Source organism: Chaetodon auriga, chromosome 6 (genome assembly GCF_051107435.1).
Source record: "Chaetodon auriga isolate fChaAug3 chromosome 6, fChaAug3.hap1, whole genome shotgun sequence".
NCBI classification, from domain to species: Eukaryota; Metazoa; Chordata; class Actinopteri; order Chaetodontiformes; family Chaetodontidae; genus Chaetodon; species Chaetodon auriga.
Genome location: NC_135079.1, coordinates 22,743,851 through 22,756,631, shown reverse-complemented (window position 1 = coordinate 22,756,631; position 12,781 = coordinate 22,743,851). Strand labels below are relative to the sequence as shown.

At 43.1% G+C, this 12,781-nt stretch overlaps 1 protein-coding gene across 1 annotated transcript in view; it reads right to left on the bottom strand.

Annotated features, from left to right (window-relative positions):
* Positions 1-8,220, bottom strand: part of necab2 (N-terminal EF-hand calcium binding protein 2) — a 114,797-nt gene extending 106,577 nt beyond the window's left edge. The window contains exons 1-2 of the mRNA XM_076733188.1: positions 7,864-8,220; positions 3,211-3,235 (exon numbers count right to left, since the gene is read on the bottom strand). Of these exons, the coding sequence (XP_076589303.1) occupies positions 3,211-3,235; positions 7,864-8,190 (352 nt within the window). The 5' untranslated portion in view covers positions 8,191-8,220. The remainder of the gene's footprint in view (positions 1-3,210; positions 3,236-7,863) is intronic.
* Between the last annotated feature and the right edge of the window lie 4,561 nt (positions 8,221-12,781).

The window sequence follows — 12,781 nt, the reverse complement described above, 5'->3', positions numbered from 1 at the left end:
ACGATAATTAGCAGATGGCTGATGAGTCACGAGGCAAGAAGCTAGAAAAAAACTATCCACTAAGTGATGAGAGCACAGACGCAAAAATCCCTCGTTGTGTCAGTGGTGTAAAAGTCCAAGGTCTCGTGAAAATGCTTTTTCCCAATTACACCACGTTCTTTAAACCACACAGGCATTTTCACTTCTCTTACCTAACTAAGACCTTGAGGTGTCCAAAATCACTCTTTCACTACTCACTATATAACAGATACAACAGACCATCCACTAAGTAGTTGGTGATAGACTGATCCAAACCTGCAGATAAACACATGGTTGGGATGAATCTCTACAAAGTTGTCCAAAGCAGATAAAAGAGAGGTCGAGCGGTTAGAAATGTGTTTAAACACTTGTATTCATGCTCCAAATTAATGGCGCCTATTAAATAATTCCATTTTGCAGCCAAGGATTCAGAAGAAAGGTCACTATTTCACAACATTCCCATTTCACTTACAAAGATGAAATTTCAAACAGCAGCAGCTCGATGGACTGTGGCGTATCAGAAGTGCTACTGCAAGTGCAAACAGGAGACTAAGTGCTGTCAAATGATGCAACTATTTCAGAGAGTTATTGGCTGCTGAAACACTCCACAAGCTGCATAACAATGGCTTTGAGTCGGCTGTGATCGTCGCACAAAACACCCAGAATGCACACGGCCACACGAACACACAGACGTTCTGACACGCTTACACATCGCACACGAGCACACACAGAAAATGCTCACTGACGCGTGCTTCTTGTATTTGAAGTAGAAGTGGATGCATAATGCACACACATTCTCTCTCTCTCTCTCAAACACACACACACACACACACACACACACACACACACACACACAGTTGCTGGTTTGCTGTTTCAGCAGGTTGAGGGCAGGAAAGCTGGCCCTAAAATCTGTGCTATGAATGTTAAGACAGAACTCAGCCAATTAAAGCTAAATTACTGCCCTGTTGTCATATATATGATACTCCCTCTTCTTCCCTCGCTCCTCTTCCTCTCATCGCCCTGCTCCTCTTTCTCTGTCCTCTCCCTTTTAATCTCTGGCACCCCTGCCTCTCCCTCTGTCAGTCTCTCCCCCCTTGTACCCTCTTGTCTTTTTAACAATTCTCTCCTCTCCCCGTTAGCATCTCCTTTCACCCTCTCTCACTCATTAAAACAGTTCCCCGGTCGTCTCCCCGGAGAGAGGGGGAGGAGGATAAAAATAGCTCTTCCTCAGCTTGTGCTCACTGGTTCTTCCTTCCAGTGTGCGTTCCATACATCAAATAACTCCATTTCTTCATAATAACTGTTGTTTCTGCTTCTCACTTTGTTCCTCGCCGACTCTCAGTCTCTCTTTTCTCTGCAGCCCCTCACCCAGCTACACCCGGATCTGCCTCTTTAAAGACAGCTGTGTGTTTCTAGCAGCGATGGAGTTGTTGAAACACCCCAAGAGACTGTTATCATCAAGTTGCACACAATCTTACAGCTTGTTTGTGATGGAGAAAGAGTTGCTTTATCTTTCATAAAGCTGCTCTGTGCTCGGGATAAGATCAGCATGAAAAGTGAAAATGTACATTTTGTTTAGTCTTAACTGACATTCTGTATCTGCACAGTTGGTAATTAGGCAGTGCAAGTATTTAAAATGTTGACAGCTGATGCCACAGTCTGTTGTAAAGAGTAGAAAGAATAACCCCAGGCGAGATGAGGATGTCATCTACAGCAGCGATGCCAACAGTTAAATTATCCGGAAAAATAGTTTATGTTCGCTGGTCTACAACTTCAGTTGATAAATGTATTTTGTGTAGTGCGTATCGACATACACACAGCCACTGTGCTAACAACTAATGAAACAGAGGTCAGATGGATGACTAAGCAATGACGAAATAAACCGCCACAATAGTGCACATTAAAGTGAAGAGAGTTACATTTTGGCAACATGTGCTGGAGAGGAGGCAAAGAGGTAATATGCTTGGATAGCAGAGAAACCCCCCTCACAGACACACACTAACACACACACACACACAAGAGCAAATGACCATCTGTCTGCTTCGAAAGCTAAGCTTTTTATGTTGTTTCCTCATTAGTTAAATCATTTTTTGTCAACGACACAGTGATAGTATGAAAGAGGCAAGGAGGGAGAGGATGAGAAGGAGGAAAGATGGACAGAGCAGGAAGAGGAGTAAAGGGAGGAGACAGAGAGATGCGGAGAAGATAGAGAGAAAGAAAGCAGCAGTACATGAGATGCCAGAAGGTATAAGCAAACTGCTCACTGGCACAGCTACACAGCAACATAAACTTTCTCTCTGAAAACGCTTTAATGTCCCAACATGCTAAAAATACGCCATAGTGCCGCAGCAGCTCAGACGGCACACAGGCAGAGCTCGGTGCTCAATAGTTTCCTGCTACACAAAACACTTCAGACCCAATAAATCGTATGTTTGTGTTGCAGCACAATCAACCTGCCTACTGAGGCCGAAATGGTTCAGGAACAGGTTGTTTGTTAGATTTAATTCTTGTGAATTTGTGTCCTTGTAAGGACAACAGCAGATGCAAACTGTATGAAAACACTGAACTGCAAACATTCAGAGAACGTACATACCGCTGCCATGGCTGTGCACTCCTCTAAGGTTGCGAGATTGTTCTTTAAATGGACATTTTGATTTGTCTCTAAAGAACTCTATTTATACCAGTAAAGAAGCATGTACAACAGCTGAGACCTGACACGCCTCAGTGGCATGCAGCTATTAGAATTGTTATTAGTGACACCAGTGTGTGAAAAGTAAAACTGTCACCAATTAGAAGGGTCTATAAAAATGTTCAGAAACATGAATCTGCATGTGGATCTATCTCCATCAAAAAACACATAGAGATGCACATTCAAGAGACACATGTACCATTTTTTCATACAAGCAAGTCCAGAAATTCATGAGAAAAGTGGGAAAATGTTCGAAAATGGAGTCGTAACAATGCAAATCCATCTGAGAATATGAATAGTTCCCACCACACGTAAAACTTGTCTTAAATACAATGAAATCATACTGTTCATCAACATGCATCACTTTATGTTACAGCAGTCAACATGTCCGTCTTCTGTAATGGATAAAGTTTAACAAATACATTGTACAAACTAACATTTTCAGATGTGTTTTCTCTCCAGTTCTGCAGAGAGCAATTGAGATAGTCAATGAATGTACTCACCATCTTTGTCAGCTCTTCTGAATATCTGTGAACACAAACCAAGAATGCCGTTAGCATCATTCAAGGTATTAGCAGTGAGCTGCCAGAGGTATAAACAGGGAGGATGTACAGTCATATAAAAGCCACTGAAGGAGGGCGGAACCACAGCCCTGCAGTTCAAAACGTGTTCAGAAAGTTACTTTTCAGTGAATACTTAACAGGTACATAGGATGGACACAATAATATAAACACAAATGTAAACGATGGAACCAATAGAGTTGATGCAACACTTTTTCAACACAATTTCAACAAAAAGTAGAATATAAATATAACAGTTACACATATACAACTGTGTATCATCTGCATAATAATACATCTTCTTTCCAAACCATAGAGCTGAGAGGAAGCATGTCCACACAAAAAAGAGAAAAGGACCCAATACTGAGCCCTGAGATGGGCATTTTTCTGATTTGGCAAAGCAAGTGTGACGTCAGAAGTACATTTAAAGATTTTAAGTGGTTTAATAAACCTGAGTGGTCGACAGTGTCAGAATCTGTGCGAAGCTCCAATAAATGAGACTCAGAGCATCTTAACATATGTTAAGAGAGCAGTGTATACTGTTTGGCTATAAAACACTTCTCGGCAAGTTACCTGAGTATCTCTCATGTCTTCTGAACTATAAATCAAGTTTGCAGTGGTCCCAAGACTACTTGGTCCTCGAGGATCTCCATGTCAGTGCTTAGATTGGGAAACTGGCTCTAAAATACTATCCACCACACAAATGAAACAACCTGCAGAAACTCCTAAAACTAGACAAGCTGATCCCTTTTAATCAATTCAAATCTCCTTGTTTAGTTCAAGGTGGACAAGGTGTCACCAATTCAGTATCTTAGCAAATGTGAAATATGGTCCCAATCTCCATGTAATAAACATCTACGTCAGATGCACTGGCAGGCTCATTACTGACAATTTAACAGTCTGTATTTTAAGACAGAAGGTGATGCACTTGTTTTTGCTTTAATGAGGATTATAAATCTCGGGCACTCGGGCAGAGCATCTACATGAAGTCACATTTAAGCTGAAGTGACAGACGGTTGAACACACATAATGTCATGTTTCATAAGAACAGAACGACCCATTTTCTTTACAGCAAACGCAGAAGCCAGTGGGTGAATAAGTGCAAATAGAAATGTTCAATCTACCATCCAGTTTGTTAACAGTGCAGCCGGTACAGTGAGTCCACGCAGAAACTGAATCACACACAAACACTTGTGTCTCAACCAGATAAGGTGCAGCGTTGTGCGATAAGACTTGTTAGGAGCTGCGGGACAGAGAGCTGCACACACGTACACATACACACACACAGAAAAAAGTCACTGACTGATGACTGCTTGCTGTGTGCGCCACATTCTACGCATGTATGAACACATGACTCTGGCTAATTTATAGCTTCAGTGAAGGCTCTTTCCCTGCGGATTTGAAAGAAGCAGGTTTGATACTTTCATCAGTGTTTCATAGTGTAACATATACTGTTCCTACTGACAACAACTGCCAGAAACCAGCACAATGACAGGGAAGAGGTGGAAGACAGAGAGAGACACAGTGAGGGGGATGCAAAAGATGAAAGGAAGAGACAGAGACACAGAAAGACGGGGGGGGGGGGGGGATACTCATTTTCTTCTGACAAAACCTGGACTGTTGTCGCACTAACTGTTCTTGTGAAGGACAAAACTGACAACTTTAATAGACGTCTTTCCAACCTACAGGGGATGAGTGCGTGGTGCTAAAAAGAGTTTTTGCTGAAGAATCTCTTCAATTTTCCCCCATTACACAGACAAGATGTGGAAGACTGTGAAGTGCAGATTCCCTTCCATCACACTTGAGAATAGAAGGGAAGCAGAGCTTATAAGACCTCTCACCTAAAAGGGTATAAAGCTGTCGGAAAAAAATTCCTCAAGACTTGACAGTGACTTTCACTGTCAGCACTGTCATGGGGATGTTGAGAGAGAGGCGGATTATGTTGTTTAAGCGAATCGTTTTTTTTTTTTATTGTTTGACTCACGTTTAACGTTTCAAGTAAAGCTGAAATAACACATCAGTTAGTTCATCAGGACAAGATTCAGCGTCAATCAACTACTTTGATAACTGATTCATTGTTCCAGTTGTTTGTCAAGCAAAAATGCCAGTTCTCTCTTCAAGGTCCTGCAATGTGAGGATTTGATGCTGATAGTAAACTGAAGAAACTATGATTGGCATTTAATTTATGGGCATAGACAAAAAATATAATGAATCGTCTGCAGATTAATAGATAATGAAGATACTCATTAGTTGCCATCCTTTACTCTACAAGCTTATTTCTTCCAAAACTATAAGTATGTATGTGGTGCATTTAGGCAGTGACTGCAGCCATCTGAACAGGCCAAAGTGAAAATCGTTAACTGCTGAGACGCACAAAGTACCAAATGACAAGCTGTTCTGCATTGTTCTGCTCTCCGGCTGCACCCTGGGGCACTCTCAACTCCACAGACAACAGCCAACTCTGTAGCTGCTGGAGACAGACAAGCTTGGAGAGGAGGGCGAGTGTTGCAGTGAGGAGGCGGGGTGTGTGTGTGTGTGTGTGTGTGGAGAGAGAGTTGTAACAGAAATACAGAGTGAGAGGAAAAGGAGAGACAGGAAAGGAGAGGAACAGAAAACGACTGAACAAAATAGAAAGAGAAGACGGAGACCAAGGGAGGGGGAATGTTCCCTACATCTCCTAACCTGATTAAGAATAGATGTTTTCCTGACCTGGCTGAGGAGAGAGGAGGAGGAAAAAAGGATATGGAATAAAGGAGGAGAGGAGAAAAGGAAGGAGGGGGAGAGAGCAAGCAATGAAAGGAGTTTAAAGAACAGACAGAAAGGTGCAGAAGGGTTAAGATGAATGAGAAGACGAGAGGAGCAAGCGATGAGAAACAAGCAAGCGGAGACAGTCTAATGAGGAGTGCTGCCTGTGGGCGCATGCATGCATGCACATGCACACACACACACACACACACACACACACACACACACACACACACACACACACACACACATCTACAGCAATCACTCAAACCCATTTGGTGTGGACTTCTTGACCATGATAGTACTCCTGGGGTCAATAATATGGGAAAATGGCAAAAACGATTAACATTTCAAAGTTCAAGCCAATGCAGAAAGTGAGCTGGAGAGAAAATGTCAGAGTGTTCACTGCTGATGACAGAAGGCACGGCCCACACTGCATCGATCAATCAGTGTGAGGATGGCAGAAAAATGGTGCGTTTGAGGTTCCTGGTAAAATGCCATAAAAAGGGAACAAACCCATGGAAAATATAAGTGATTTCAACAAGAAATGAGTTGGAAGTTATCTCGATAAGAAATCTATGTAGACGACTGCACACATGCAGAAAACACATCTCCCCTCAACTGGCAGAATCAATGAGATATTATCAATTCCAGCGTTTTTTCAATTGAAACTGTTTAGCTGTGCCTGAAATGGTACAAGGTTGTACGTTGAACATGAAAATGTTGAGAGAAATTCAGCATTTTCTGAAACACATGGATGTGAGACCAGGCTAGTCCTGTGTCACACATCAGAAACAGCCACTTTGGCTCCAAACTGGAAGTTCATGAAAGTCTGCTTTACTGCATCTGCCCGAGTGGACACTGTCCTGTTCAAGGAGGGAGTGTCAGCAGCAAATCAGGCTACACCCCCATCAACCCCTACACAGAGAGAGAGAGAGAGAGAGAGAGAGAGAGAGAGAGAGAGAGAGAGAGAGAATGAGTTTACTAGGGTACTAGGATATCTGGACCCTCTGGTCTTGATCGTAATTAGTTTTCCGTGGACCCCTTCCTTATCAGGCTGTCACTCTATGTGGGTCGTGGTCAATGTGTGCAGAAACTGAACTACTTTCCTCTTTTGTTTTATACCCCGTTAAAGCGTTAAAGCAGTACCAGCTGATCTCCAGGGGAAAGATTTAGTGGGGCGTTGATGAAAAATAAGCCAACAGTATTGATGAGCTGACCTCAATCAACATGGCGCTGCGTAATTGCCACTTCCAAACCAGCAGCATCTTTGTGCAGGTTGATCCAGAATATGGTAGTAAGACATTTCATTCATTATTCAAGTGTTGGGATAAAACTCTCTCAAGCTTCCAAACAGTCTGACTTACTGATGCTGCTTTTACAACAGCTGTAGCTGCTGAGCAGCGAAGCGCGTCGGTGCGCGTCGGACTGTTTTTGGACTGACAGTAAAACAATCAAAATCATCAAAAGTCACGTTGTACTGCACTGACCTGCGTCTGTGATAACTTCTGGATCGATATAATAAATAAGTATACAAATGAAGACGAGCTTAAAATATACTGCTCAATATTATGCGACACTGAACAGTGAATTTTGCACAAAGATCTGAGACTGTCCAGTGAGCGGGGGGTGACAGGTTTGATCCCAGACAGACACGTACCTTTCCAAAGTGTTAACTTAGCAGGCAGATCTCCTGCCTGATCTGCAAAGGTCCAGCTGCAAGCCCGAACAGTAAATTGTTAGGTCGTTTCTGTGCGTAAGTGCGCACTGCACCGGTCCGCACGCAGTGCTCAGTGGATGTCCTCATCCCGCACACCCTCCCACCCGCCCAGTGAGGCTGACCATACTCACATCCAAAATGACAGAGATGCCTCTCCGCGGTTCCGGGGCGAAGAACTGCTCCTGAGCCACGGCCACCTCCTCCTTGCTGGAGGCCCACTCCCGGCTGGAGATGTTCTTGTTGTCGCTCATTTTGGTGACGATCCAGCGGACGAGCCCGTCGATTCCACCGGGCTGGGCGCCGCTGTTTCCGGACTGTGCTGCCGTCGCGGACTCGCTGTCCTGACCGGCTACGGATTTCGGCTGCTCGCGGCTTTCCTGGGCTCGAAGTTTGACTTGTTCTTTGTTCAGCAGTTTGTGGACTCCGTCCCTACAGTAGCGCGCTGCCTGCTCACACATCCTTTTGCCGCGGAGCGCTCATGCTGCGCTCTATGGGAGAGAGAGAGAAGCCCCCCCCCCCCCCCCACCTCCCCCGTTACATCACAGCACCCACCCCAAAACACACCCACCCATCCTACATACCCCTAGTATTATCGATACAAGGAGAAATGGTCATTATATTCTTACAGGACAGACATTTGTCAGGTTTGGAGAGTTTACAGTGACTTTGTTGCTCTTAACATTTACTGTATGTCAACTCTCACCACACTGTGATTCTGCTGTATTCCTATGAGGCACAATGTTTTGTGTATATTTGGACTGAATACAGTTTATCTCCCTAAACTGTCTATATATAAATGAAGGTGTTGTGAGCAGTCAGGTAACATTGCGATCTTGTAATTAAAATAAAAACACGTTGGACGATCTGGGATGAAGCAACATCACTTTCTCTAGCTGAGGGGACTTCAGACAAAGCGTCACGTCACTCTGCCTTGTCTTGTGTTTAAGTCTAATGTCATATTTCACTTCCTTCCATTCAAGTCACAGCAGAAGCTGCCTGTCACCAGTGTGTGTGGCTCACTTTGTCCCGATGGGAAGATGAAAGGAAGTGTCTTTTGAATGGTTAGTGCATCTCCTCATTACAGCTTTAGGTGCGCGTGTGAGTATACGTGCGTGCGTGTATGTGAGTGTGTTTATCTGTGTGTGTGATCTAACCTTTGGTAATGAGCATTTCCTCCAGCTCTGCCCTTTCTGCTGAGTAGCTGGTGTCACCTGCAATGTGCCTTGTGTCTAACAGCATACAGGACAGTTTGGACAAATTAACTCCTGTTGGAAAGTTAACACTTTAACGCGCAGGTTAGAAGAATGACCAAAAGGTACAAAAGCAAAAATAAATGATGTATTTTCTCATCACTTGAGCAATAGAAATGGTCAAAACTCACTGGACATGACTGCCCCCATGTGGAGATACGTGGGCTACTACAGGCCTGAGCAGCTTTTCTCTGTAGGATTGATTCACGTTTTATGCTGCATTTGTGACAAATAATAATTTAAATGACATAAATACACACAAGACAAATTCTGGCTTGTATTTTTGGCAGCAACACTGGAGTTACAAATAATTTGCCATCACAATTAAAGCATCATAAAAACAAGAGTCCAGATGGTTGTCGGCGCACCTTTACATTGGCATCTAGTGGAAGGTGTTCAGCGTGTCCACAGAGCTCTCTCTAAGAGGACTGGTATCCCTTCAGGTAATACACCCAAAAACAGGGTTTGCCGTGGCCCTGGACATGGTCAGCTTGCCAGACCACATCCCCAGAGAGCCTCCTGGAGGGGCCTTGAAGGATATCAGCATGTTTTGGGTCTTTTTGGAGAGAACCGTGTCCAGAGGTTAATTTGATTACAGACGTCATATGAAATGAAGCAAATTAATAAGAACCAGAGGTGTCCAGAGTCACAGTCTGAACAACCAGACTGTGCCACTTGCTTTACTTGAACTGTTGCAGACTACATTTAAAGCAGCTTGCTTCATGCAGTGCACTCTGTGTACTCTGTACTCTCCTGTGCTTGTAACAAACCAATGGGATAAGGTGTTTATCCGGACCCTGTTGCAAGGTACCAAATGGTCAGCATGACCCTCTTCTTCAACTCTATGGCTGAGCACAAGCACGAGTCTCTTCTGGATAATACAAGTCACAGTAGTTTGATGGTACATACGTAGGTTTGACATTGTCTTTATCTGTAACGTCCCCATCACTATCACTATCTTGCTGACAGTGAAGTCTGCAGCAGAGGGATAAGACGGGGATCATATGATGGGAATTAAATCACTGCGATTACTTTGGTATTGTAGTTTTGAAACAAGAGTTGCTCTTTTTGAATGAATTTTTCAGTGATCATAACTCTGGAGTCACAGGTGGGTCTGATTTTTCATCACACTTTCACTGCAATTTAAAGGCACCATGTTAAATAGGGCAGATGTCAACATTGTTAGACCCACAGCACATTTTTAGCAGTTTATACAGTTTTCACTGCACATTTGTTATAACTGAAAACAGCATAATGGTAACTTATACTACTGTGTACTATACGCAGTAGGTGTGCACATCACTGCATCACAAAAATGACTCCAATCACCAGGTATTGTCTGCCAAATTTGACAAAGCTCCTCAAGAGTCACACAACACAGTATACTACGGTTTGCAAAGGCTGTACAACTCTTTGTCACACTGCATGGTACTCATATCCATTGGTAAGTGCAGAACCGACACAGACTTAGATTCCTAAGTCACAGGGACATGCCTCATGTTTTCTTATCTTACATGAGGACTCAGTTTTCACGCAGTAGTTCATGAACTGAACAAGAACAGAATGACACTGCTTAGAGAAGCGTTGAGGCGTACATCATCATGTTGAAACATTACATTTCTGTGACCTTGAATACAAATCAGATGTGGACCTTGAAGTAATAAGTTTGAAACCCAATGTTAGACCCTTGAGGGACACTGTAGCATTTGGCTTGTCAGGTTTCAGGATCTCTGTCAGCACACAAAGCAAGAAATGCACCGATGCACTTTTTTCAGTTCCAATCTGATTCTGATAGCTGAATATATGCAGTACTGACCCCGTGCAACTGTTTAATTAATAAACTACTTGCCTCAATGTGTGGAAGAGACTGGGGTCACTTGGTTATTTATAAGACTTTTAACCATTAATGAGGCATCTGTTACATTTGACCCCAGCTGACATCTTTGCTGACACGATGGAGTATGCACATTCAATTCTGTTTATGTCTAGTAAACAGAATTGAATAGATTGGTCCATAGATCGGCCCCATTGTCAAGATACCCGATGATCCAGCTATTCGGGTCGATATTGGACCATCATCCACCACCCCTTTGTTTGACACAAGCACAGCATGCTAGCTCTGTGAAAAGTCGGTTGTTACATAAAGGCTGTTTAGAGGCTCTTCCAGGTGTTTCTTTCCATCAGCAGTCATGGTCAGAAGCCGGTAGGTGATCTCATACAGCTTGTTTTGGTGGGGTTCAAGTATCACAGAGGGTGCAGCGCTCCACTGCTCGCCCTCTATGACAGGTCTGATGCTGCAGTGCTGGTTTGTGGGATTGAACACGGACAGGGTCTGTATGTGGGAACCGCGTACTGGGCAAACAAAATTCACCACCTGCAGACACGAGATCAGAGGAACAATTATGCAAAAGGTAGTACAAACAGAGTTCCACTGTAGGTAATCCCTGTCACTGAAAACATAAACAAAAGAAAAACTGCAGTATTAATCAGCTTCCACTTATTCTAAATACAGTAGAACGTGACACACCATCCAAATCCTTTTATGGCTAAAGCCATTAGTGAATAATCTGCTAAATGAAACTGACTGAAAGTTTGTCCAAATTTTTACTGATCTTTGAATCCGTCTTCAGTGACCGCCTGCTCCAGAAAGGAGCCGAGTCAACGTCTCACATTATCTGATGCTGGCCTTTAACCATACCTACAATGAGAAGCTACACTGCTGACAAGGCAGCTGTGAGCTTTCAGGCCTGCTGGAGAAGCCTCAAAATCAATATCCAAAATACTTTGCTATTTTTTTTTTTTGAAAACCTTTTACTTACATTGCTTTGTAATATGTGGCACATAAATCAAATGTGATGATTCATACAGCTGGTCAGTGCAAACTGTTTGTCCCTACATAAAACAGCACCTGTATTCGAAAACAGTTACTGCAAAGATACAGATCAAGACAATAATGTGACACTTTATTGATCCCCTAATGGATTACAGCTCAGGTTTGGATAAAGTGGAACAACCCTGATGCTGGTAGTGCCAATTTTTCAGGAAATATGTTGAGCACACATGGTACATACAGTAAATATGATGCATCCCTTACTGTTCATCAGATACAAAACTCCAAAATGAGCAATTGTTCCAATGTGCACTATAGATTTTGTTCCTTCATGACAAAACATTGTGTATAAAGGGTCTGCTGAGTCTTTGTTGTTGTAGACTCTATAAAAAAGTGGTGACTCTATAAAGTCTAGCTTGACTGGTGCATCTGCACGTGTGTGTATGGACACGTATGTTTCTGAGCTTCTGCTGTGATATGTTTGTATGAGGTTTGTATCTCACATAACTGCTACCAGTACTATTGGATCACCTGGCACCAATGTCTCCAGTGTTCATCAGGACAATCCTCTTCCTGGCCTGGCAGCGCTGGACAACAGCTCCAAAGGAAAGGTGGTCCTGGTCCAGCTGGACCTCCACACCCTGACAGTTCAAATCAGAGCTAGTGGTTAACATGACTTGATCCAACATATAATTCAGATGAACTTTGCATCATTCATCTGAATGTACCATAAACAAATACAGTGAGCACCTGTTTTTTATGAACATCTAGCAGATTTGTACATGAAGCCAATTCTGAAAATAGTTACAAGTACAGCAGCAAACTACCGCCAGAACAACATTTCATGCTTGTCAAGCAAATACATCAAGCTGCCTACCTGGCAGCAGTGTTGCCAACTCCTCAGTAAGGAAATAATTAAGAAATTCTCACAATTAATGTGAGTGGAAAAATTTAGAGCTTCTGATCTAC